The sequence below is a fragment of the Callorhinchus milii genome, unplaced genomic scaffold (assembly GCF_018977255.1).
Source record: "Callorhinchus milii isolate IMCB2004 unplaced genomic scaffold, IMCB_Cmil_1.0 Scaffold3, whole genome shotgun sequence".
Classification (NCBI taxonomy): Eukaryota; Metazoa; Chordata; class Chondrichthyes; order Chimaeriformes; family Callorhinchidae; genus Callorhinchus; species Callorhinchus milii.
This window is the reverse complement of record NW_024704744.1, coordinates 88,083,495-88,110,670: the sequence shown is the minus strand read 5'-3', so window position 1 is coordinate 88,110,670 and position 27,176 is coordinate 88,083,495. Positions and strand designations below refer to the sequence as shown.

General features: G+C 42.3%; 1 protein-coding gene across 2 annotated transcripts in view; it reads right to left on the bottom strand.

Annotated features, from left to right (window-relative positions):
- The window catches only part of esrrga (estrogen-related receptor gamma a), a 183,771-nt gene extending 162,014 nt beyond the window's left edge, over positions 1-21,757 (bottom strand). Inside the window, exons 1-3 of one of the 2 annotated variants that reach the window (XM_042333298.1) lie at positions 19,223-19,265; positions 16,155-16,215; positions 10,263-10,297 (exon numbers count right to left, since the gene is read on the bottom strand). Coding sequence is in view for 1 of the 2 variants with exons in the window: in XM_007904500.1 (XP_007902691.1) it covers positions 21,627-21,628 (2 nt within the window). In the remaining variant the exon portion in view is untranslated. Of the gene's footprint in view, positions 1-10,262; positions 10,298-16,154; positions 16,216-19,222; positions 19,266-21,626 lie in introns of those variants that run through there. The other variant, XM_007904500.1, reaches the window with a different exon arrangement.
- Positions 21,758-27,176: the final 5,419 nt, after the last annotated feature.

The following is a 27,176-nucleotide window of genomic DNA, read 5'->3' as shown; positions in this document are numbered from 1 at the left end:
GCAGCATCATTCCCTGTCCTCCCCTCCGGCCCCTTCCATCACTGCCCCACTCTGGCCGTCCCATTCCAAGGAGTATTTACGGTTTAATAAAAACATGAGTGTCTGCATGGAGAAAGAACTCCGACAATGATAAATTGTTCTCCGACACCTGAAACCCTTGTGTGTGTGTGTATATGTATATATATATATATACACATATTGTGCAAAAGCCCCTTACATCTATTTGATTCACTGTTTTTGTTCACTTTCCTTCCATCCCCTGCCTCCCCACTCCATTGCTATGCTAAGGTCAGTAACTCCTCATTTGGGTAATCGTGAACTTAAAGCCTGCATTTGAACTCTCAGAAGGCCCTGCATCACCATGAATGGCATCAGTGGGCTGCTTTGTAACTTTGGCTCAGGTATCTGTTTTTCAGAAATGTTTCAGAGTTTCTGTTCACCGGTCATTCAGGGTTGCTGGAATATTGATTTTCAGGTAAGACACACCAAATGCTACAAGTTTAAAACTGGTGATCAGCAGAAGTTTAGAAATGACCACATTCAGCTCCCTGAATACTGAGAGTTCAGACGGTGAGTGTGATACTGAACTACGAGAGTTTCAGATTTGATTCGCATTGCAAAAGGTTTAGAGTACAAGAGTAGGGAAGTTCATTGCAAAAGGTTTAGAGTACAAGAGTAGGGAAGTCTTGCTGCAACTGTATAGGGCTTTGGTGAGACCGCACCTAGAGTATTGTGTGCAGTTTTGGTCTCCTTATTTAAAAAAGGACATACTTGCCCTAGAGGGGGTGCAGCGTTGATTCATTAGGTTAGTTCCTGGGATGAGGGGACTGACCTATGAGGATAGGCTGAATAAACTAGGGCTGTATTCTCTAGAGTACAGAAGAGTTAGGGGAGATCTTATTGAAACATATAAGATTCTTAAAGGGCTGGATAAAGTAGACACTGAGGGTCTGTTTCCCCTGGTAGGAGAATCTATAACCAGGGGTCACAGTCTTAAAATTAAGGGTCAGCCTTTTAGAACAAAGTTGAGGAACATTTCTTCACTCAGAGGGTAGTGAATTTATGGAATTCACTACCCCAGAAGGCTGTAGATGCTCAGTCCTTGAACATCTTCAAGGCTGAGACTGATAGATTTTTAAAAAAACAGAGGCATTAGAAGATATGGGGATAAGGCAGGTAATTAGAGTTAGGTCTGAAGATCAGCCATGATCTTATCGAATGGCGGGGCAGACTCGAGGGGCCGAATGGCCTACTCCTGCTCCTAATTCTTATGTTCTTATGATTCACGATCTGTACTGATGAGTTGAGGGTGGGGAGAGGACGGGGGGAGTGCTACAATTGGTCTGGGTCGCTGAGCTAGAAGAGTGGATCAAGGGGTGGGGGGGGGGGGGGGAGAGAAATTATTTAATAATAATAGTCCTTGCATTTAATATAGCGCCTTATCATGGCTTCAAGACGTCTCAAAGCGCTTCACAGAATATACAGTAAAGTGAATTGACAGTGTATTTTGTGAGCGAAACACGGCAGCCAATTGCACTCAAACTCAATCGTGGATTGAGTGACCAATTTTCTTTTAAAAAAATGTAATTATTGTTTTTGAAGGGATTATTACCCCCAGAAAAGCATCTTGCTAGGTTTCTCTATTTCTGATCACTATACAGCGACTTGACTGGAAAGTGAACAAGTTTGGATCTTGACTGTAAAAAAAAGGATTGAATTCATCTTTGATATCACCCCTCTCCTCTCTCCCCGTCACACAGTCTAGCAATACTCACTGTCTAGAGTCACGCAAGGAGAAGGGCCACTTGGGTGAGGTAATGGGGGGCTGCCGATGCCCATGGAAACATACCCCAGCAAGAATCAGCGCCTTCAGGAGGGAAAAAAAAGAGAAATGATGACATTATAACTGGAACAATTTTGCCTAGACAAATAGTTGTCAGCGGGTAATGAACTCCTTTGTTTCTAAGAACACAGAATTCTCAATGGGGCCATTTTAGTTTTAGGTAGCAGTCTAAAAATGCTCAGAGGGAAAGGGGGTGGGGTGGGGGATAAAGGGTCAAAGTAAATGGCTGTCAGATAGACGAGCTGAATCCTGGACTCACGTGGCCTTGCACACTTATTATAGCTCCCTTTCCTGTTATACTGTTGCCCCTACATCCTGACGCAGTAACGTTTTCTTCCCACACTTTTAACTTGTACATGCCATTGCCCACTGTTCACCAACCAGGAGAGAATAAATTAAGTATTGATTCATCCCGGGTTATAAACTCTCTCGTCTCACATCCTGCCCCTCCCCACACACACACCCTCCTCACATACCACCATCAAGTCCAATACGTCATTTCACAACAGCGTAACCAAGCTGGAGATGGGCATTATCGGCAAAGCCAGTTGCAGGAGTAAAGTGGGTGTCTCAGCAGGATTTAGGGAGGGATCATGTTACACCAACCCCCTTATTATCCAGAGGAATGAGCAAAGATTGCTTTGCAAACCAAATCGAGCACAGTTTAAAGTTATTTAAAGAGTAGCAATTTTGAGTAGGTCACTTAAATTGCAACTCCTGCATTTAGGTTCATGTTATGACAGGACAACACAAGAGAGCTCCCATTCTCATATGGCAGAAGGGAGAATGGAAGAGGAAAAAGGGCAAATCAATTTGCGCACCTCCTAAGTTGCCAGTGAGAGAACCTTGCTAAAAGTGTCTGAAAGCAGGTTGCTTGCTTGGCCAGGGAATGGTGTGAGGGAGACCTAAAAGAAGCGGAAGAAAATTGTTTTAAAATGGGAATGTGGAATTGGTGTCGTGTATATCAAATTACACATCGCCGAAAATTTTAAATATAGGACACAGACTCAAAATAAGAAAAAGTAACACATTGGAGTTCTACATTTTATACAATTTTCCTTTGAAAATATTCACTTTTTCTAAGGCTTGTAATTACATTATTCACCCAATGTTCACCCACAAAAGCCACAGACACTGCACCTTATAGTACATCCTGTGTAGCGCTTTGGCACGTCCTCCAGACATGAAAGTCCTGTACCAAATGTAACGATTATTATTATTCAAAAACAGAGTCACACGTAAGGGAGAAAGCTGCCAAATTGTCACCAGTGTTGGCCTTTCTCCATAAGAGCTCCGAGACACCATCCAGTGTGAAGGGTATTATATAAATGCAAGTTGTTGTTTATAAATTGAGGTCTTTGCAAGCAAACTCCTAGATTTTTTTTCTCTTGGTCCTGTCCCAAGTGCTAGATAACCAGCTCCTAGGCCTCAACCTAAGTCTCTCAACTGGAAATGAAAGGTATTGTTGAGTTGCCTAAGGCTATCTCTCTCCCCAACCCCTTTCCTCTCCCTGTGGGCAATGGCTTGGGCTCCACTTGTCCAATGCCAAAGCAAAACAGTGGAGCGAGATAATTGAGCTGTCTTACTGTCCGCCAACATGTACTGTCACCTCCATCACCTTTGTATTGGTTAAGGTCACCCAATCTCCTCTTGGGCAAAGGTGGAAAATAGCCAATGGCCAGAGGGGAACGAGAAATTAAAGGATAAATACTCAAAATCAGCAAATGACAGAGTAGTTACGGCACTGCAAAAAATAACTGATGTTTGTCAGTGAGATGAAGACTGTAATTAAATCTTTGAAGAGAGGTTTCTGCTGATACAATAACAATAAATCTTGCATTTAATATAGCGCTTCATCATGTCATTGAAAGGGCTTAAAGTGTTTCACAGGATTTCTGTATATTTGTAGGCAATCACAGCAGACCAATTATTTTCTAAATGGCACCAATCGGATTTTTAACAGCCACCTGAACAGGCAAACCGGACTTCAGTTATAACGTCTTACTTGAAGAATGGCACTCTGACAATTTAGCAATCCCCAGTGCTGTACTGTAGCATCAACCTAGACTATAAATTTAAAATCCCAATATGAGGTTTGAACCATCAAACTTCTGACTCAGAAATAAGAGTTTTACCAGCTGAGTCAGGCAAATCAAGTTCAAGATGTGGTATATTTGGATTTTAGGAAGGCATTTGACAAGGTGCCGCACAAAAGGCTGTTACTCAAGATCAAGGCCCACGGGATTAATGGGAAAATATTAACATGGATAGAAGAGTGGCTATCGGGTAGAAAGCAGAGAGTAGTGATAAACGGATCATTCTCGAATTGGCAGGAGATGTAACTAGTGGAGTGCCACAAGGATCAGTGCTTGGGCCTCAGCTATTTACCATTTACATCAATGATCTGGACGAGGACATTGAATGTAATGTGTCTAAATTCGCGGAGGTAGCAGAGTGAGCGCTCAGGATGATGCAAAAAGATTGCAACAAGATAGGCTAGGGGAGTGGGCAAGTAGGTGGCAGATGGAATTCAATGTTAGCAAGTGTGAAATTATTCACCTAGGGAGCAAGAATAAAAGAACAGATTATTTTCTGGAAGGGGAGAAGTTAGATAGTGTTAGTATTCAAAGGGATTTGGGTGTCCTTGTACACCAGTCCCAAAAAGTTAGTTTGCAGGTGCAGCAAGCAACTAAGAAGGCGAACGGCATGTTAGCGTTCATTTCGAAAGGTTTAGAATATAAGAGTAGGGAAGTCTTGCTGCAACTGTATAGGGCTTTGGTGAGACCGCACCTAGAGTATTGTGTGCAGTTTTGGTCTCCTTATTTAAAAAAGGACATACTTGCCCTAGAGGGGGTGCAGCGTAGATTCACTCGGTTAGTTCCTGGGATGAGGGGACTGACCTATGAGGATAGGCTGAATAAACTAGGGCTGTATTCTCTAGAGTACAGAAGAATTAGGGGAGATCTTATTGAAACTTATAAGATTCTTAAAGGGCTGGATAAAGTAGACACAGAGGGACTGTTTCCCCTGGTAGGAGAATCTATAACCAGGGGTCACAGTCTTAAAATTAAGGGTCAGCCTCTTAGAACAGAGTTGAGGAAACATTTCTTCACTCAGAGGGTAGTGAACTTATGGAATTCACTACCCCAGAAGGCTGTAGATGCTCAGTATTTGAACATTTTCAAGGCTGAGACTGATAGATTCTTGAAAAAGAGGGATTAGGGGATATGGGGATAGGGCAGGTAATCAGAGTTAGGTGAGAAGATCAGCCATGATCTTATTGAATGGCGGAGCAGGCACGAAGGGCCGAATGGCCTACTCCTGCTCCTAATTCTTATGTTCTAAGATCATAACCTAACTTTTAAATCCATCCATGATAATGTCACACCCTATCCTTATGAATTCCTCAAACTCTACATACCCGGTCACTCCCTCCACTCAGCAGGCACCAGCCTACTTCACATCTCCTGCCACAATTGCCCCTCCATCAGCGATCTGGCCTTCAGCCTCCATCCGTTTTAAAACTCCATCCTGGAGTTCCTTCAACTCGCTCTGCCCTCACCTCCTTCAGATCCGCCTCAAGGCTCTCCTCTTCAATCATGCTTCCCCCCCCCACCCCCCAACCCCTCACTGCCTTGCACCCCACTCCCATCTTGGATGCAACCTTTAGTGCCTTGGGACACCCTCTCAATGTGAAAGGTGCTATATAAATGTAAATTTGTATTTATTTATATATATATGTAGATATGAAAATCATTAGAGCTTCCCACTCTGTTATGACATCATCAGCACTGTTCAATTGAATTACTACCTTGTAATTCACTGCCAGCCATCTATTATCTTATATTAATGCCCCTAAGGGTAATTTGAATACTCTGATGGAATATTTATCAAGACCTGAGGCCTGATTCTAATCATGGCACAAGTAAAAAGATTGGGTGCATCTCATTAGACTGTCCAATATAAATTAGCTGTACACAGATTAGTGAGCAATTTGTATCTCTGTTCAGTTGACTTTGAATCTTATGTAGTTGCAAATAAAATCACATATTTTTTTCCTTGTGTATTTGTGGGTGTGGGGAGAGAAATTGTTCCCCTAAAATGTTATTAAATGTGAAAAAAAATTAAGATCTCAAATCCACCTAAAATAGCAATAGTTTATCATTAAGAAAATACAGCATCACAATACAAGTAGAAATACACTTTCAGTACATATTAGTGCAGAAGGGCTGGCAACAATTGGTATCAGTGAAATCTTCACCAACAAAAAGCTTCTTCTTGTTTGGAAAATCTTAACTGATGCAAACTGTTGCAAACTGAATTTTTTGTTCCAGAACTCTCACAATGTACTGCTGCGTGGAATGTTTGCCTTGGTTTTAAAGGCGAGCTTGTTTGCTTTTGATAACATTGAAAAATGTCATTGCCACCACATAACTCAATGCAGGATGTATAAAACGTTATTGCTGCTTGAAGTGAGCAGAGAGTATTTTAAAAACGCACTTTCAAACTAATGTAGGGACCTCATTACCAGGGACATTAAAGTATAGTATGCTGATTGCCTGCCACTTCTACCAAGTCCCCCCAGAAATCCCTGGAAATATTTACAACAGGCATTTAAGGGGTAACAGCTCATATAATAATAATAATAATAATAATAATCCTTGTATTTGATATAGCGCTTTTCACGTCGGGAGGATGTCCCAAAGCGCTTCACAGAACACACTGTAAAGTGAATTGACTGTATATTTGTGGGCGAACACGGCAGCCAATTGCGCACAGCAATGTCCCACAAACAGTCGTAGATTGAAAATGACCAATTTATTATTGTTTTTGGTTTTGGAGGAATTATTATTATATAAAACAATTTGTTTTGCAGTCACTTACTTGCAATCCGGGTTCAAAACCTCCTCTTCCGACCAGCAGTTCCTTAAATTAAATGCTGGGTTTAGACCAGTTCAACTGGTGGACTTCCTACGCTTCTTATTCTGATCAGGCAGAATGCAGTAGGAAGCTTAGAAAATTTACATATAGGACTGTGCCGGGTTTATGTACTCCTTTCTATTTTAAGATTAAATTAAAATTGCGCATAAAATATCCACAAATATTTTGCCCTCGGTTGAGAAGATCTATGGTCTGGCTTCAGTATGATTGGAAACATTGTAAGAAGAGCTTTCTCCCTTCCTTCCACTCTCCCAATTCTAAAATGGTTACTTGCCGTGTTACTGATATGCATAAGGACTTGATACAGGGCAGGGATTTAAATGTTGGCATCACTCAATATATTGCTTGTTCAACATTATTGTATTTGCATTATGGTACCTTCCAGCATTTTGATTTTCGTTATAGTGCAGAAAAATCTGTACTGTGGTCCTTAAGGGATTATGGCAGTTTTTTTTCCCCACCCATAAAAATCCCCAGGATGAAACATCAGCGCAAGTAGTAGTGTTACACAGAGTTCAACAGAACTTCAACATTACAAACATAATCCATTTAAAAAGACAGTAAAATAAACCATGTTAATTGATCCAACATATTAAAAAAGGTAATTAATATGTACAACTAGGGGCAACGGCTCCTCTCACTCAGCTCCCATTAACCCTACAAGTCAAAGCCCTAAACAGGTAAGATGGACAAGCAGCGAGAAAACTTGCCAGACAGTTCTATCAATGGTAATCAATGTAATTTTAGCTATTTATAACCTTTCTTCTCACATCTCCAGCAGTACCCCAACGGACACTCTGACATCCACCAAGCTCTTGCCAGCCTGCGCAGATCCATGAAACTCATTACGATTTGGAGGCTCAAAAGCATGGTGATGGGTTCCTAGGTGTGTCAGACACCCAGCTGACCAAAACCAAAACAGACAGAATACAAAACTTTGTCTAACCACACTGAGAATTCCAGAATTTGAAAAGAAAAAATTATGTATCAGGATCTGTCAAGTTATCACCCTGCCTCGCTGGTATCTGGTGCACATAGTAGTATAGATTACAAATCAAAGTCAAACCCCAATCATTTTATGTATTTTCAAAATGGTGTCTCTCCTCCCACGAACTGAGCACTCAGAGATGCTGTCCTGCTTGAAGATCACCATAGAAGTGCAAGTTGTTGTTGTCAGAAGCATGGTGTATACCCTGAAGCCATATTCTTTACATAAGTGTGTAACCATAGAAATGTGACCCAGCATATTTTAAGGTTCCTACATTTCCCCTCCCCCACCTGCCTGTACTTTTTTTTTCTAAATCACCTTAAAACAGTTTGAACTGAAAAGGTTGCTTACTCAGTAGCATGTTATGGTGCCTTTTATTCAAAAGTCTGAACACCTAATAGCGGGGGTGGGCGCTGAAGTATCCATTAAGCTATTTATTGGTCTACACCACCAACGAGGCACTAACCTTTCCTTGATCCCTAAACAATCATCTGCCCTTTTCTCTCTCAGATCTGCGCAGGTTGCAGCTGGCCATTGCCCAGTCAGTGACCTAGGCTGACAGAGTGTTCAAACAGGGCTAAACAGGTACCAGCATGAATAAAACCTGAATAAGCTGGTATAGTATGGCTATCTCAGCAATTTTGCATTCACAGTTCTTACCGAATTTTCAACTGAACCAAACAAATCTCAAATTAAACTGTCAATAACTGCATGTATTATCCTGGTAACAGTGCGTTTGTATTATTTAACCCTTTGAGTGGCTCTTTGCACTATATTTCACAACTTGGTACATCTGCAGTTTGCTTTTTTTCCCCAGCAACCCCCACCCAGGATATTTTCAATATGCAGCACACAATGTTTTCAATAATTTCTTTCCTTTCAATAATTCTCAGTGTCATAACATTTCCTACCGTCCCTGGTGGTTGTGTTAACTGGGCACATGTCTCAGGACTAACGTGTTTTCAGGTCCCAGGTTCAGATCCCATCGTGTCTGAACCTAGGACCTTTTAAGGTTGATGATGCATCTAAAAACGTCCTTTTGGAGGGAGGTGAAGAGGATAAGAAAGGAAGAGGGTGAGTGGGTTGAACAAGGCTGTGAGATTCAACGATGTACAAATATCCTGAACTCTGCAAATCAAAGCCCGAATATGAATAACAATGAATAACAGTAACTGGGGGAGAAAAAACATTACTACGAAAGGATTGAAGTGAAGCATTCATAAGACAAAATAGCAAAGAGTTAAAACCTATCTACTAGGGTATCCCAGGGGCACAGCAGGATGCCCATTTGCCAAATGTCTAGGAAGACACCAGCCAGAGGCAAGAAGGAGGAAGGATTGTGTAAAAAAATACAGAGATGCTTGCGAGCCAAAGCTCACACATTCTCCAAGCAGCAGGTTGATCCTGTGTTTGGAGCCAGCAGCACAAGTCAGGGAATAAGGTCATCTACCCTTCCTCTACTGTTTGCTGGCAGGAGAAACACTAAATAGAGAACAAAATACCATTAAAGCTAAAGAAGCACAGGGAACCACTTTTTTAAATTAAAAAAACAATATTTCAAAAATTCTATACAGTCCACAACTTTCAGTTCTGAAATAAAGAGGCACATACTCTTACCAATGTTATACATTCTGTATTTCTTATACCGTTAGAGCTTCATAGTGCTGAATAGCAATTGTACAGCTCTGTAGACTGACTTTAAAAAAAATGTGTTTTTCAGGAAACTTGTGTGACAAATATATACTGTGCAAAATGAAATGAGCAGGGGTGTTTGCCAAAAAAAATTATCAGGAAAGGTCAGGGAAACTAAAGCCTATCTGGAAACAACGCACAAACCCAGAGATATGCATCTTAAATCATGCTAAATTACATGCTTCATGCTGGTGACTCGGTCATGGGAAATTATCAAGCTACGTGATGTCTCATTTGTTCTTAAACACATTATAGTAAATTACTGAAGGGAAACTCATAAATGTTTTCATTTGTCAAGATATCTTCCTGACGGCTTTACATTTTGCCACTCAGATGCATATGAAAAACTGGTCAAGCCGTTTTTTGGGTGGGGTGGGGGGTGGGGGGGGGAGAGTCGTGTGTTGCATTAATTCACCATATAGCAATATTGTAATGCATTCATTGCAGTCTGATTTGGATTACTATAAATATGTTTGCCCTTTACACTGAGCCTGCCTGAGGGATTAGCAGACCCCCAAAAGTTCAGTTGAATATTATCCGAATGTACATCTCTGCCTGCAGTGCAATCTGAACAATTTTGTTCTGCTGAAATTTGCCCCAAAATTAATTTCTAAATCCAAGAAACCAAATCCAGCAATTAAACCCCTTAAAAATAATCAGACTTTCCATTGAGTCACTTCAGTTGCACTTCATGTCGCAATCCTGACATTAGAACAGCAATATTTATCCAACTTAAGAAACATCATCTCTTTTCTCGGGACTACTTATTAAATGAAAGATTTAAAATTTAATTCTTACCGAATCAGCTTCCCCGCATGCTCTATTCTACCTCGCTGAAAAGAAAGAAAACAAATAGCGTTGCAATTTGATGTATTTGCAGGTCCATGAATAAAGACTGCAAGTGATTTTTGCAGTTTCACTGCCACTCACTTTGGAATACACATATTCAAAAGGCTGCAAGCCCCAATGACATGGCTTGAACATATAGATTTAAAAGATATGCATCTTTGATTTTGACAGTTTAAAATCCAGGCTATGAAGGCCAGCAGAAAGTGTGCAATCTCAGAAATGAATAATGGATGGCAAAGTTGACTGCTGCTCCCCCCCACCCCCAACCATCACCACCCACCTCAATACACCACTATTATTTGCTGTTTCCATTACTTCAAACCATATCTTTGAATCTGCTTCAGTGCCAAGAGGGTTGGTTACAAAACATTTCACTTACATTTGTAATGCTTCTCTGCATTTTCTCTAACCTACACCTTCCTGTCCCAGCTCCCAGTTTCCAGATCAAACCAATCTATCTTTCTGGGAAGCAACAGACTGCATCAATGTCTCTCCTCATTCTTCCTATCCCGAAGAAATAATAATAATAATCCCTGCAATTGATGTAGTCTCATCAGGTTGTCGAAACATCTCGAAGCACTTCACAGAATTTACTGCAAAGTGTACTGTCTGTGTATTTTTAGATGAATGTGACAGCCAATTTGCACACAGCAATGTCGCATTAACAGCAATGAAATAAATGAGGATCTGGAGGATTGTTGATCATGACACTGGGAGAAACTCCCTACTGTTTTTGAATGGTGACAAGATATCTTTAACATCCACCTGGCCAGGCAGATGTCTCATCCGAAGGACTGATAATGCAGCGCTTCCTCAGCCCTGCATTAGACTGTCAGCTGAAGGCCCAAAGTGAGCCTTGAACCCTCAACCTTCTGACTCAGAGGCGAGAGTGATACCAACTAAGCCAAGCTGACACCTTAAGATGAAGGCTATAGTGGGGGAGTGATCCATTCCTGGTTATTTTCCTTTTCTTCCATAGATGACACAACTGGGATTGAAAAATTCACTCTATAAATTTAATCCAAACATTGACAAATACTTGGAACTAGGATTCAAGTCATAACAAAGTCTAAGATTGTGACTCTACGGAGGCTTAGCAATTTCTGAAATCAGATCAATTTCAAAAGAACAATGCCTACCATTCTTACCGTTAGTGTAAAGACCATTTCCTTTAAATCTAAAATCATTCAGTGTTTTGGAAACTTCTTAAATTCAGTCGCAATTTTGGAAGCTGCTTTCTGAGCTCCCACCTCCAACAGTTCAAAATCACACAAGTTGATAAGTATGAATTTTTAATTTAATGTTAACTTTTGAAGGGAAAAAATGTTTTGGGGGTTCTTTTATTTGTTCTCTCCAATTTTCTGCAACTGATGTTTCCATGCATCAACACAGTAAGTATACATAAGGTCACATTTGGAACATTAGCTTAAAAGGTTCACTATCACTGCTCTACACAGGGCTATGTAACCATGGGAAGCATCAAAGCCAAATCTATAATGCTCTCAGCCACTAATATGCATTTTTCATCATCAGTTACCGAAGAACGGGAATCCTAACTCTTTTTTCATCTTCCTCCCTAGCCCAGGACCATTGAATAATATTTGTTTTCAATTCATGCTATGCAGTTCAAATAGATGCTAGGAATAGAACAGCTTAACTCTAAACTGTCTTCTCTTTGGTCTTAACAATGTTGGGTGGAAAGAAATTTTATACAACGTCTTATCACGTCAATGAGATGTTTCAAAGCATTTCACAGAGTCTAATGATTGTAGTTTTTGTAGATGAATGAAGCAGTCAATTAGTGCACTGCAATGTCCCACAAATAGCCTTGAAGTAAATGACCAATTTTATCAGGGGGATTGTTGGCCTGGACACTGGGGGAAAATGCTTCTCTGCCATGGGAATCTTTCATTCACCTGAACTGGCAGATGGGACCTTGGTTTAACGTCTTTTCCATTAGACAACACCTCTAACAACACAGCACATCCATAACACTGCATTGGAATATCAGGCTAGACTGTGAACTCAAAGTCCCGATGTGGGGCTTCATTCCACAACCGTCTGACTCAAGAGGCCAGAGTGTTACCAACCGAGCCAGATCAATTTTTAGCAGCCCTAATGCCATCCCAGTTAAGATCTCAACCCAGTTCCTAGCACACGTCAATCCACAGCACAAAACTGTTCATCATATGGCACTAGCCTGTCAGTAGCGGTCAAAGGCCAGAAGATACTGTAGTTGTTGAGGATTGAAAATGTCAAGTTGGTGCAATAAGGTGTGCTCTACTGAGGCAGTTTTTCCACCCAAAACGGTTATGAAAAGAGTGAATAAAATTAAACTACCTTTTAAGACATTCTATTTACGAGCATCATTTTGATGTGCATAAAATGATTTGGTCAAAAATACTGAGTGGTTGAAGGATTGTGAAATTCAGAGCTAACTTGCCTGCAGTGAGCAGGCCTATGTTGAAACAATCTTACATGCAATAGGAACCAACCTATTGACTCAGACCCGCCACCCCATTCCACCAAAAAGATACCTGCAAGAGGGCAACCAGCTCCTGAGGGAAAACAGATTAGTAAATGGAAATTAAAAGGCAAAGTTGGTTAAGCATGACTTGATAATTTGACCTAGAATGCAGAGGGTTGGGGGTTTGAGGAGAAAAGAATCATACCAATTCACTTTAGGTATATTCTGTGAAGCACTTTGAGATATCACTACAACATGATAAGGCACTATATCAAATGCAAGCACTATTATTATTATTTTAGCACAGGGATGATACCCACTCTTTGGCAATATTTTACCATAAAGCTGTGTCACCATATAACACAGCTACCTAATCCTGGTCAGTGTGTACACAGCGTATTCACAGAAGCTTCTGTGGAACGAGATCAAAAAACGTCACACCCAACAGAACAAAGTTATATGCAGGAGCTGAACATTCCTGACACCTAAACAAAATAGCAGCACTTGAGCCAGAGGCTAGTATAAAAATGTGATCACGTATTTATTTGATGACACCAGATGAAAACCCATCAAATTCTTTGGTGTCTGCAAATGGACGAGCTAGAGGGCAGTTATTGGGCATGCTACGTTCCCACAGCGTGAGGAAGAGCTGTTCCAGCTAAATTAGCTGCCAGGGTAGGCTGGTGCTGCCAGCGTAGGCTGACACTGCAGCAGACACTATCAATCATATCACTATGCCCATCTAAACGCACATAAATATAACAGTAATATCCTTCCAACTTCATACGAAAACAATAATGTCACATGTCTGGCCTCTCAAGCAAAGCGGTGGTGGGGGTGGTCCCTCAAGCAGGTCTTACCAACTTGGAGATTATATGGCCTCAGTCCACAATAGTCCCCAGAACCTTGTTTTTGTAATTACCGTACAATGCAAGTGTGACATCAATAAAAATCACCAACTAGAGGGGCGTGGAATAGTTGAAAATAACTAAACTTGTGACAGGCAACACATAATCAAGCTCACAACATGACCTGGCGAACAAAGCATTGTCATGCCTCATACCTCTCCCAGCTGCTTCTATTAAAGGGTTACTGTCTTCATGAAAATGTATTGGCAAATCATTTTATTCCCCATTTGCTTGGGAAACACATTTCGTATTGGCAAATCATTTTTTTCCCCATTTGCTTGGGAAACACATTTCGCAATGAATGACACAAAGGGTGTTGGAATATATCAGCAAAAATGACAGACAGTGTTTCTTCCCCACCCCAAACACTTTCCATGAAGGTAGGGTCCCTTTAATGTCTACTTGTGTGTAACACTTTACCTACAAAAATCCCTAAATGCGAAACCAAAAAGCACAACCTACCTCTGAACTCTAAAATTGAACTCTCACGCCCCTCCCCAGAAAGGTAACCAGGAAATTGGACAGAACGCTTGAAATGTAAGCCTAAGAAACAATACACTGACCCTAGTTTGAATCCTTTGCAACTTAATCATAAACCTAAATTTAACTGGAGCACCTAAGCATAAAACCTAAAAACAATTTGAACCCTTAAAATCTAACCTGAGTTACAACTCAATTACTAGAAGGAGCCTAGGGCAAACGTGTTCCGTCTAATGAAGTCAAGATTCCCCAGCCGGTGGGGCGGAGTGGAGAGAGAGAGGAAGGAGGGAGAGAGGGGGGAGATAGATGGGGGAATAGAAATGCATTACCTGATGTATGAATGGAGGGCAATGCACCAGCAGTGGTTGCATTCAGAAAGCATTTTTTAATGTTTCTGAATTAAACAATGGGTTTTATTTGGGGGGGAGAGGGGGGACTTTCGTTTGCAAAGAGAGTTGCCTTTGCTCTGAGAGGCAGAAACTCAGCTGACCTGCCAGGTAACTAAGGAGTCCCACCAAGGCCGACCAATCGTCAGCAACAGACAACACACAACAGGGTGTGTGCCTGAGACTCAACTTCAAAGGGACCCCCCCACTCAAAACTCAACCTGCTGTCAGGTCACCTCACCCATCAGCTCACAGCAAAGTCACCAGCAATGAGAGGAACTGCACAAAACCATTTCTCTGCTTTCCTAGAAGATGTTATATATATATATATAGTACTGGATGTAATAAAACACACAACGCTGTGATATTACACAACCCACTCGGCCTGCACACACATTTGTTACACAAGTGACTGTGAGCACAAGATCAGATGGAGAGACTCACACTTCCCAGGCCTCCAACCCAGTCCCGTCTTGAGCTGGAAAGTGTTGGGACAATTTGGAAATGAGAAGAATTTTGAAATTACAAACAACAATCGGAAAATAGAGAAAACAAAACGAATCCACAAGGGCTTTCCATTACTTATCGACATCTCCCTTTTTGCATTTCAGTGCTGCACTTTTGATGCTCGAATTTTCTAACACCCCATTTATATTACGAAACGACTGAGTTTAGTGGAGGAGGTGTGGCGGGAGGGGGGGGGGGGGGGGAGGACATAAAGGAAATACACTTTTGCAGAAGGTGCGACAGATCGTTTGTGGTCTGTACTTCTTCAAAGCGCGGCGTGCGTTTTCAACATCAAGACGTGCAATAAGTATTGCAGTAGCTGCAATATTCACTTATAACAAGGTTTCCAAGCGTTATTATAAACACCCAACACTGTTTGATTGTTCTTTTTTTTAAACCACGTCTTTTGCATTGTGGTGCTGCCAAAACATGAATTCAATAGTTTTTTTTAAAAAAAGCTGTAGATGCTATGATTGCCAGTTTCCATTCACTAGTTAAAACTGCGCAGCTACTTCTTGGATCAAATGCAAGAATTTCTGAGACTGCACAACAGATCTGTCAACTTGCGTTACCAAGGAGAGAGACATTTAATCGGCTAACTACAAGCATTCTATTATATTAATTATGGACCAAGCTTAAAACCTGCAGTGAGGTTTACTTGCGAGTGTTTTAACTCCTGTACATCGATACATTTCATTCCACAGAGGTTATGTTTGGGAACCAGCACCACAAACAGGGCGACAATTCACTAAAGCAAATATAGTATAAGCCAGGAAGTGTAACCAATCAACGAGATAAACAGTAAACACTTCTATGTACAGCAATGCTAACCTGTAACGCACCAGTGAAACAAAAACAAGTAGATTGAACAAATAAATATGATGTGCAAAATACACCTGAACGATCAGACTGGACTGCAAATGCGGAACACAGTAAAGAAAGGACATAACAGTTGATCAAACGTATCTACACAAACATCAACATGGCAGTGAATTCATTTGCAACAACACAGTTCTGATATTACAATTGGAAAAATACGAGCAATGGCTATTTACTTTCCTTTAAAGAAGTGTTGTTGTACCTGAAAACTTACCGAGGCGGTTCCTTCCTGTCTGTCTGATGGAATATCAGCGAAAGGGCTGCACCAGAGACACCTTTGAATGAAGCAGTGGTTAAGCTAACCCTAACCCCAAGTATTATTTGTAACTTGTGTGGGCCTCTCATATATATATACTGTATATATAGAATTACAAGTAGGCAGACACACAGAGTGAACAAAACAGTCACACACACAATCACACACACAATAACGGCGTGGGCTCAGAGACCAATTGAGGATCTTAGATTTAAAAGGGGGGGGAGGTGTGTGGGGGGGGGGGGGTGTGTGGGGGGGGGAGGTGTGTGTGGTGTGGGGGGGGGGGGGTGTGGGGGGGAGGTGTGTGTGGTGTGGGGGGGGGGGGTGTGGTGTGGGGGGGAGGTGTGGTGTGGGGGGGAGGTGTGTGTGGGGGGGAGGTGTGTGGGGGGGAGTGTGTGTGGTGTGGGGGGGAGGTGTGTGTGGGGGTGTGTGGGGATGTGTGTGGGGGTATGTGGTGTAGGGGGGGGTGTGTGTGGTGTGTGTGTGTGTGGGGGGGGGGTGGTGGTGTGTGGGGGGGAGGTGTGTGTGGTGTGGGGGGGGAGGTGTGTGTGGGTGTGTGGGGGGAGGTGGTGTGGGTGTGTGTGGTGGGGGGTGGTGGTGTGGGGGGAGGTGTGTGTGGTGTGGGGGTTGTGTGTGGGTGTGTGGGGGTGTTGGGGAGGTGTGTGTGGGGGGGTGTGTGGGTGTGGGGGGTGGTGTGGTGTGTGGGGGGGGTGGTGGTGGTGTGGGGGGGTTGTGTGTGGGTGTGTGGGGGGAGGGGATGTGTGTGGGGGGTTGTGTGTGGGTGTGGGGGTGTGGGTGTGTGTGTGGGGGGGGTGTGGTGTGGGGGGGTGTGGGGGTGTGTGGGGGGGGTGTGTGTGGGGGGGTGTGTGTGGGTGTGGGGGGGGTGTGTGGGGGTGTGGGGTGTGGGTGTGTGGTGTGGGGGGGGGGGTGGTGGTGTGGGGGGGGGTGTGGTGGTGTGGGGGGGGGGGGTGGTGTGGGGGGGGGGGGTGGTGGGGGGGGGGGGTGTGGGGGGGGGGTGGGGGGGGGGGGGGGTGTGGGGGGGGGTGTGGTGGTGTGGGGGGTGTGTGTGGGGGGGGGTGTGTGGTGTGTGTGTGGGGGGGGGGGGGTGGTGGTGTGTGGGGGGGGGGGGGTGGTGGTGTGTGGGGGGGGGGGGTTAAAGATCACCGGCACAATGTGAAGTAAAGGCAGAATCCTTGATTTGTGGGTCTGAGTCTGACTGTCAGGCGCAGCGCATCATATAAACACTAAAAAGCAATGGTATCAGATTTCAAGAGTGCCATTGCGAGGGGTTTAAGTGGAGCGCGAGTTCAACAACTTCCATGTGATCTATCATATCAACACACTCTTTTAACGTAAACAAGAAATCAGCCGCGATTTCAAGTGCCTGCCTCTAAACTTACGACTTTTCACATCTCCATCCTAGAGAGAGAGACAGAGAGAGAGTTAGTTACTGGTTCCTTTAGGCCCCGCGGTGTGCAGGTTCGGGCACACCACCCCGGGTTTGTGTTTCTTTCTCTGGGGAAATCTCAGCAGACGTGTTGAAAAATTGAAATGAAATACATAATCTAGCAATGGCATGCATTGCAGTGAAGATTGTTGTAATAATTCACTCAAGTCCAGGTTAAGCCCATAATCAATCTTTTCTGTGTACAGCGCATTAGGATCTTACATTGCACTGTGCTGTGTACTGTGTGCACTGCAAATGTCCTGACCAGCAACCGGGCCTGGACTACATGTACAGCACGTTACACCGACTGGACTCTGCCCCCCACCCCCGACAACAATTTAAACAAATCCACTCCGACCCACTCTGGTCGTGTCGTAGTTTATATATATTACAATTTACAAGTGCACATTTCTGTTTTTGAAGGTTGACGTGTTAATCTACAGCCATTATTCTCCTCGCTCAGGCTCCTGGCGCTTTATTGCCATTGAATATCTAAGGAATACAGTTAGAAGGAATATATCGTGTTGTTTCTCGCCGAGATAATGCGGCAACGCCGGCCCAGCATTCAACCCGACTTTACTCTCCCTCTCTCTCTCTCTCTCGCACGCTCTCCTCTCTTCTCTCACTCTTCCGTCTGCATCTCTATCTCTCTCTCTCTCTCTCTCTGCACACACAGACACACACACACACGGACAGACATACACACACGGACAGACACACACACACACAAGAGTCACAGCCTCTCTCAGACACTATACTATGGTCAGGAACATGCGATCGCTACAAACGTAACGTGGTTCCCCCACCAGCCCAGCCCAGCCAGCCCAGCCCAGCCCAGCCCCATGTGGTCACAACATTACTGAGCCAAGCGAGAGAGCGAGGGGGCTGAGAGATAGCTACAGAGAGAGGGGGAGCTGAGAGAGAGACAGAGAGGGGGAGAGGGAGCTGAGAGGGGGGGAGAGGGAGCCGAGAGAGAGCCAGAGAGAGGGAGAGAGAGCTGAGAGAGGGAGAGAGAGCTGAGAGAGGGAGAGAGAGCTGAGAGAGAGCCAGAGAGAGGGAGAGAGAGCTGAGAGAGAGCCAGAGAGAGGGAGAGAGGGAGAGAGAGCTGAGAGAGGGAGAGAGAGCTGAGAGAGGGAGAGAGAGCTGAGAGAGGGAGAGAGAGCTGAGAGAGAGTCAGAGGAAAATAACGATACAGTCGAGCGCCAGAATCTCCAAGGCCTACAGTGGATCAGCTGTCAAACCTATAATCTATTTTCAGGACAAGACCTACAAATAATTATACATCCCCCCTTCCCCCCCCACACCCCCATCATTATCCCGGCGAGCACAGCCTGCTGCAGAGAGGAATCTCAGGAACTTTAGGACCCAAGATTTTGCTACAGTTGCAACCTTCTGCAAGGGTAACCCTCCTCCAAGCTCACATCGGCCGCTCTCTCTCTCTCTCTCTCTCCTCCTCTCTCTGTCTCTCCTCTCCCTCTTGTTTTAAAAAAAGCAGCTCTCGGTCGCAATCGCACTGTCAAAAAGAAACTCAACGTTTTAAAACAAAACGGGTGAATGTTTTTTTTATATCACGGTTTACCTTTGGACAACCTCCCTAATCAGATCGAGAAAGCTGGTGGCCGTTTTGTTTTAGGAAAATATATATATATATCTATAATAATAAAAAAATATTTTTTTTGGTTAGTTTAAGTACATATTGGGAGCCCGCTACACACTCTCGCTTTTAATGTCCACGGGGTTCGGGAAACGCTGCAACCTTTACACACACGCCTCCCTTTCCTGGGAACCTGTATTTTGTGAAGGTTTGAGGGGGGAGAAAGAGAGAGAGAGAGAGAGAGAGAAGGCGAAGGCAGAGAGAGAGAGAGGGGGATGTCCTCTGTTACTCCAGGCAATGGGATCTGGGGGCTGGGGGTGCAAGGGGAAAGGACGGAGGGGCTTGTGTGTCTGGGGTGGGTTTTGCCAAAGGCTGTCGCCCTGTTTTCTGGTGAAATTGCTGGCGCTGTCAGTGCGATCGTGTGGTTCACACACACACATATACACACACACGCACACCACCCCGCTCTACAGTGCGCCCGTCCGCACTCAGCGTGACCCACAGCGTCATGTCTCTGTGCTTATTTTATCAATGACAAGTTGGTACAGACGGGGCAAAAAAAATCAGTCTTTAACCGGTGGCTCTGGGCTTGATTCTCAACTGCGCCCTTGAAGAGTGTTATTCTCTCTCCCTCCTTCCTCCCCTCCCTCTCTCTTGCTCTTTCTCTGCGGTGCTTTGTTTTCATTTTATATATATAGAGAGAGATATAGATAGATATATCAATTCTTTTTTTAAAAATTGTCAATGATTCTGATTTCAGTTTATTGTTGATTTTGTCATTTGCATTATTATTATTTTCAAAATCTCACCTTTAAAGAATGACAAAGAGTTTTTTTTTGTCACTTTGGCATCTCATCCGGTAGCTAATGTCCAGGACACTGGGTCAGATTCAGATGGACAGGAGAGTTTTTTTTCCCCCGAAGACAAGTCCCCCGATCTTGTCAGAGAGAAACTAACGCTTTAAGAACCCATGGGGGGGGGGGGGGGGGGGGGGCAGTGCATTAAGCGTTAAACTGAACCCGCGCTGGGTATCAGGAATCTGATCGTAGAGCAGGAAAAGTGATGTTATCGAGGATGATCTTAAAAGGACATCAGCCGAGCCCATGTTGTGTTAAGAAGCGTTATCACTGTTATCAGTGAATAGCAATAACAGTGAGATTGTTATTTATTTATTTACAGGTTCAGTCGTATTTACGTGTATACTCTTGTGCTGACTAGACCTGCGCACCAGAAATACTGACGATCGCCTGTTAAAAGTACCTCAAGGAAACAGATGGTTCAAACGCTGCTACAAATTTACGGTACTAGATTTATTAAAGTTTCAGCTAAAAACACACATAAACTGCAGTTTTAAAGATCTGATAGGAAGAATTTGAGATAAATTTCTATGATCCTTAAAAGAATAATGTTACCCCTCACCCCCTTCGTGCTAAAGAATGACTGCGAAAGAGCAAACTGCCCATTTAGGTGAAAGAATGCCTTTAAATCGCAGTCATAATTTTGATCACGAATATTAATAACTGATCTTCAACTTAGCACACAAATCTAATTTGCACGCTCGATCTATAACTATCAACTTTACTGATTCATCGCATGGCTCAATGTAGAATTCGGGAAGGGATTTTGCTTTCCACAGGACAGCCAATAAAATCCCTGATTTTAATTGAATTTGCGAATTAACATTTACATATATACATACATTTTTTTCAAAAAGGTCGCAGATTATGTTTAAGGAGCAAGCAGCGTTGTATTCAGCACATCGCTAGTATCCGGATCACCATTCATTTCTACTTCTTTACCTAACATGGAGCATTGGAAATCAACTTTACCAATAGCACTGATATATTTTTAATGTAGCACTTTGCGAGATATATCGACGGTTCCAGCGCGGCGCGATACTTTGGCGACTATATCATCTCTCCCACAGTTTGTGGTGGCGACAAATGTTTAATTTATAAAACTTCAACTCCACATCCTATCTTGTTTCGTTGTTGGTTTGATCTGACGGGTGACTTCTGGCAAAACGCATTCGGCGTTTTTTACTGCCTTCAGTAATGACGATTACAAAAATATCGAATATCGAGCAATTCTATTCCACTTTCACACCACACCAACCTTCATCACATCCTATCTATACAGTACGGCGACGCTTCAAAGACATTTAACATGCATCTCGTCTATAAAATATGCATTATCTTGCTTCCTTCAAATGAAAAATTGCTAGGTGACACATTTGTCAAAACAGTAAAGGCGCAGGGAATAGATTGATCTTAAGATGCATCCATAAAAGTGTAATAAAATGACCGCACACCATCTGCATGTTGCTAAAAGAATAGATTTAGAACAATAAGAGATTTGTTCTCGAAATACAAATTATTTAGGTACTCACATGCTTCGTTGTGGTTGCAGTAGGATTGAGTTAATCACAGCTTGGGACCTTCCTCCTGGACTCAGCAATAGCAAATGGCCAAATAGCTGTACTCAACCTGACCACTTAGCAACTTCACAACAGACAGAGAGGGGGGAAGATCAGTATTACCATCCCATGCTCTGTAGCCTATAAATAGCCAACTTTTTGATTGATACAAGGAACAAATGAGAGAAGAATGCGTAATTTTGCGCATGAGCCCCCCTCTATGTAGCAGAGACAGAGATGGGGGGGGGGGGGGGGGGGGTGAGAGTGTGTATATATGTGTGTATGTGAGTGGGTGAGTGTGTATGTGTGTGTGTGTGTGTGTGTGTGTGAGAGCGAGAGAGAGAGAGAGAGAGAGCCCCAGGCAGATCTGCACGGCAAAGTTGTAAGGTTTGAAGGGTCTGCTATGTATTTCAGAGCAGTAGCCTGGTTCACCTGAGGAGAGAATACCCCCAACTGTAATAATAGGAAAATTGGCAGAAATCTGTGCATGTTTTTTCAGCATTTTAATCTTACGGTAGGAACGTGCACATTATTATATTTTGATATGAGAAAATAAAAATAGAACTATTCATTTCCACTTTTTGAGTTAGATGTTATCGAGAGAGATGTAGTGAGAGAGAGAAACATTTTTGGAATCCGATGCTAACGTTATGTAATTATGATGCAAGGTTTAGGGTGAGTTGGTTGTTATTTCAATGCAGTACTACATCTTTAGTTATTACAATATTATTATTAATATTATTACAATATTGGGTCCACTGTTACCCATAATACTTACCAAATCTGCTTCAGAATAAACACAGGTGTTTGTTTTCTTTTTCTTGGAGTTCCAGCTAATTATTTTCTATGCAGATTTGTGAAACTGTTTAGAATTTATGGTGCTCATTTGGATCTACCTTTTGTGTGCCACCGCCTATGAATTAATCATATGGATGAAGTGTTGTAGTTATGAAAGATGAATTATTTGATGTTGTGCTGTTATAGTTGCCCAATCTCTCCGAGACTGAATCGCAGGACCTGTTTTACACTTAAATTGTGTCTTTTTTTATGCTGCTTCTGTCATCAGAGCTTTCTTACAAAAGACCTGCAGATTTCATTTTAACCAGGCACCCGCTTCTATTGTATAGATGCATGTTATTCCCTTTCTCTTTTTTCTTGGTTGTAGAAAGGTTTTCCAGGCGTTTTAAAGGGGGTGATGTGACTAGAAACCAGTTTTTGATTTATGCCCATCAGTCTGTTTCTGCACTGCATACATTTCCAATCTCATGCCCCATAAAATAATAACAAAGGATCCGCATTAATCCGTCTGCAAGGCTGGCTTTGAAAACTCATGTATATGACTTAAAAGTTGAAGACCAATTCATCAACTTTCCACCTTCTCTGACTGACTCATCTTATTCTTATTTTAGCTTTAGCGGTCCAAAATGCACACCTTTACCTGAATTCGAAATAAAACCAATACTCAAAAAGAACTCTGAACAGTCCCCGTCTCAAAATTGTTCATTTCAGATTAAATTGTAATTTATACTTTTTTTTGCTGGAAGAAACACAGTCAGGAAAGTTGAGGTATGGGTTACATACATTATATATATTTTAAAAAGTTGTTGTCACCATATGTTCCCTCTGTTTAAGGAAAACATACTTAGTGGATTCCAATATCATTACACATTAGAATAATATTTATGGTTTTCTTTTGTTCTCTGAATCTCTGAGAGTAACTCAGTAATAAGCAACTATTCACTTCGAAAAAAAAACATTGATCTCTTTAAAGTTTGGAACATTAAATACGGTTCAGTATCAGGCGTATATCTAAGCTGTTGAAGGTGTTAAGAAAGATTGGCATCTCTTGTTCCGTACTCAACCAAACCTTCACTCCCCCTCTCCTCAACACAGACATACACACATACATACACTCACACACACACACACTCACACACACATTCATCACCATTCTATATGACTTTCGGAGTAAAAATCTAAAACAAATGAAAATAACCTGTACTTTCTCAACAGTGCGGCACTTAGTTTTATACGATGAAGAGGGGTATAAGGAATAAAGACTATTTAGAAAATGCGAGCAGATTTCCTATTAGTGGAATATTTGCCTCCCTGTTTTGCTACCGTTATTTATATGTGATAACATATTTTTATTGCAATACGTGTTTGATGCTAAATACTTGACGAAAATCGCTGTGGTATCGCAGGACTCCCTACGTAGATGGGCTGCCTAAATAAATTCCCCTTTTGCAAGCATGTGGTGTTCCCACTGTCTTTAATCTTTCCCTATTAACTCTTCACTAACACGGATGTCAATCAGACACTGCCTATGAAAACACACACAGTCGTGTACGATGTTCTAACTGTCGAATGTAATGTAGAAACAAAACAAAAGGTGCTGTACAAGACTCTCGTGTAGATATAACCAGTGTGTTAAGGTGTTTAAGCACTCTTTGTGGAGCTTCAGCGACAGGTGCAATTGCCACACAATATTGTAGGAATGAGTATTGTTTCTAAGGATTTCACCAAGCGTCTTCCTAATTATACGGTTCAGTGAGAGACGGGAAAACAATGGGATCACACATTGTCTTTGAAGTTTGCAAATAAGACTACAGAACACATCTCTGTAATCGATAGGCGATATCCCCCCCCATTCAGTACGAGCACATTGTGCATTTGTTGGGGTTTTGGGGAGGTGTACCCTTCGTCCGGCATTTGCGTCAAAGAGGCTGTTAATTAAGACAGATAAAATATTGATGCGAGGTGCCGAGCTGGTTTGAACAATTAACCTTGCAATAAACGTGCTGCAGGAGACTAAGAAATCGGGAAACTATTTTCGGTGCAGGCGCCTATGGAAATATAATCATTTTGCAGTGGTGGCTTGGGGAAAAAAGCACGCAGACAATGTAGATGGCTTGAAATTAAATTCACAAAGCTCGAAGCAACTTAGAAATACACAGCTCCAGAGAGAGAGAGAGTTTATCATTCTTCTTCCCTATGTTTGTAAAGGACAGGGAAAGCGAGAGATATAGAGAGAGATTGAAACCCAGATTGAAACATTTGATCTCTTTCCAGGTATATGGGAAAGAAAGGAAATGACCAGATTAATGCTGCAACGTGTGACAGACAGGCATATGGTTTAGAAAAGAAGAATTGCGTAAAAGAGAAAATGCACTTTTGAGGTGTCACAAGCCTGAACAGAGGGGAAAGGCAGGGGCTACAGGATTGAGCTGCAGAGGGAATAGTGTTGTATAGGAACAGGGGGGATAGAGTGGGGAGTAACTGCTGGAGTGCAAATCGAGAATTGATTCATGAAATTGCAAAGTGCCAGATGCGAAAAAAATTTAATTTGGTACTGGAGCAATAATGTGATGGGAGTGTGAATGGAAGAGGAGACCATATACTATTAATTATGTTACAGCTTTGCAACACTGTATTTACACATGACAAAGTGAGTCTTTCTGCTGCGGGAGAAGTTTCAAAACCCTGATCCTTTTTCCCCCACAGCTTCATCTCCATTTCTGTGTAAATATAACCAGTGTGTTAAGGTGTTCTGACCCCAATGGCAATGTTTCTTTATCTAAGTTGAGAAACATGCGTGTGTGTGTGTTTATGTGTGTGATGTGTTTGTGAGAGAAAAGGGAATAATACTTTTTAAGTTCTATTCCCAACGGGTCGGTTTCTAGTTTCTAGTTAGAAAAAAAATCAAATGTAGGAACTGATATTAAAAACGATAACGTTTAACCCTTGAGTTGACTTTAGAAGTGCATTGTACATATGTGCCAAACCCCAAATTTAGTTATTCAAAAAAGAAACTCGCGGTTAGGACTATATAGCTTGAATTTCACGACTGCACCCTCAGCTGTGATAGGATTTTCATTCAGGACTAGCTGTCAGGTGATGGGTCGCGTTCGGGGTTGTTATAGGGCGCATAAGGAGCCTCGTACTCAAAGGGTTAACCTCATATCTCTCACATCGCTTTCAACAAGACGAAGTCGATAGACACGCGTTTTATTTTTCCTTTCACTCGAGTATTCAGAAAAGTTTCGCCTGGAGTAGGTCAGAGGGGATGTAAATGTTGACAAGAACTGTTTGTTATAATAAGTCCAAATCTGTAGCAATTAAATGACCGCGACATTGGAGGGCTCCCTGTCTATTTCAATCAGTTTGCCTTATATTTTGCAGAAAAGACGAAATAATCAATCATCATGCAGTTCCTTAAAACAAGTAATTAGCAAAAGGGTTCAATGTTATTTATTACCCATCGACAAACTCCCCACAACAGTTACAAATGCTAGAAAGATCACCCAGTCACTGGTTTGTTTAACTAAGTTATTAACAGAGAAGTGAAACGAATATAATTTCTTTAAAAAATCCAATACATCTGTCGAAAGCACACATGTATATGAAATAACGTTCGCCCAAACGACATAATATTCTCGTATAAGTTAACTATAACTGGGATAACTGATTCCCCTCCGGCGCTCACGCATTGTCATATAAAACATACAGGAAAAGAAGATATGATCTACAGTGTTTCTTTACATTAACTAATTCCAAGTACGCATAGGGATTGTGATCGATTAATAGCATACCATCTTATACATATATATGTATATATATATATATATGGAGAGAGAGAGTGAGAGTGAGAGAGAGAGAGAGAGAGAGAGAGAGTGACAGACGGAGAGAGTAAGTAAGTTTCTGAGATTACAGTATATTGAAATGATTTTATTTATGCCCGACTTAAAGAAGGATGAATCCTTGCCTGGCGTTGTCCTGACAAACCATCTATATAATGCCAAGAGACTGCAGCTCAATTAGAACTGAGATACGGAACCAAACAACAGTGCAAGGAAAGCAAAGTTCAGAACCAGAGGTCGAAATATTTCGAATGAGATTTTTTTGAAGAACTTGATGAGAGAGAGAGAGAGAGAGAGAACAGAGAGATGAACTATATAGAATATAATGGCAAGCGACCCGGAGCTACTAGCGAGAGAGCAAGTGGGATGTTCATGTAAAAGAAAATGATGGTGTGGGACGAGGTGCACAAATAGAAAGTCTCAACATGTAAACAAAAACAGTAAAAGATTTGCCAAAAGCCTTAGAGCAAAGGTGTATTTAACGTGAAGTTCCAACGTCCCTTGTCCCCGCACGGCGCAAGGCTGCAGCTGCAAACACACTGCACTTGAAAACTATAATGAAAGAGATTTCACAAGGATTTCTGAGCAGAATCGCATGCCCGGGTAGACAGAGATCGAGACAGAAACCGATCGAGATTGATAGCTGATAAGCAGGTAATGTGATAGATAAGTGGATAAACTGATGGAAAGGTACACGAACAATCTAACTCACTGTGAGGAGCAGAGCAGTGAACAATCCCAGCACTTCATATTTACCTATGGACGTGCAATTATAACTGGAACCAGGACCACTAAGATAACAAAAAAATCAGCGATCGTTATTTGACTCTTTCGTGGCCAAGGCTTGATTCTTTCAAACCTAAAGATAAACCCGTGATTCTTA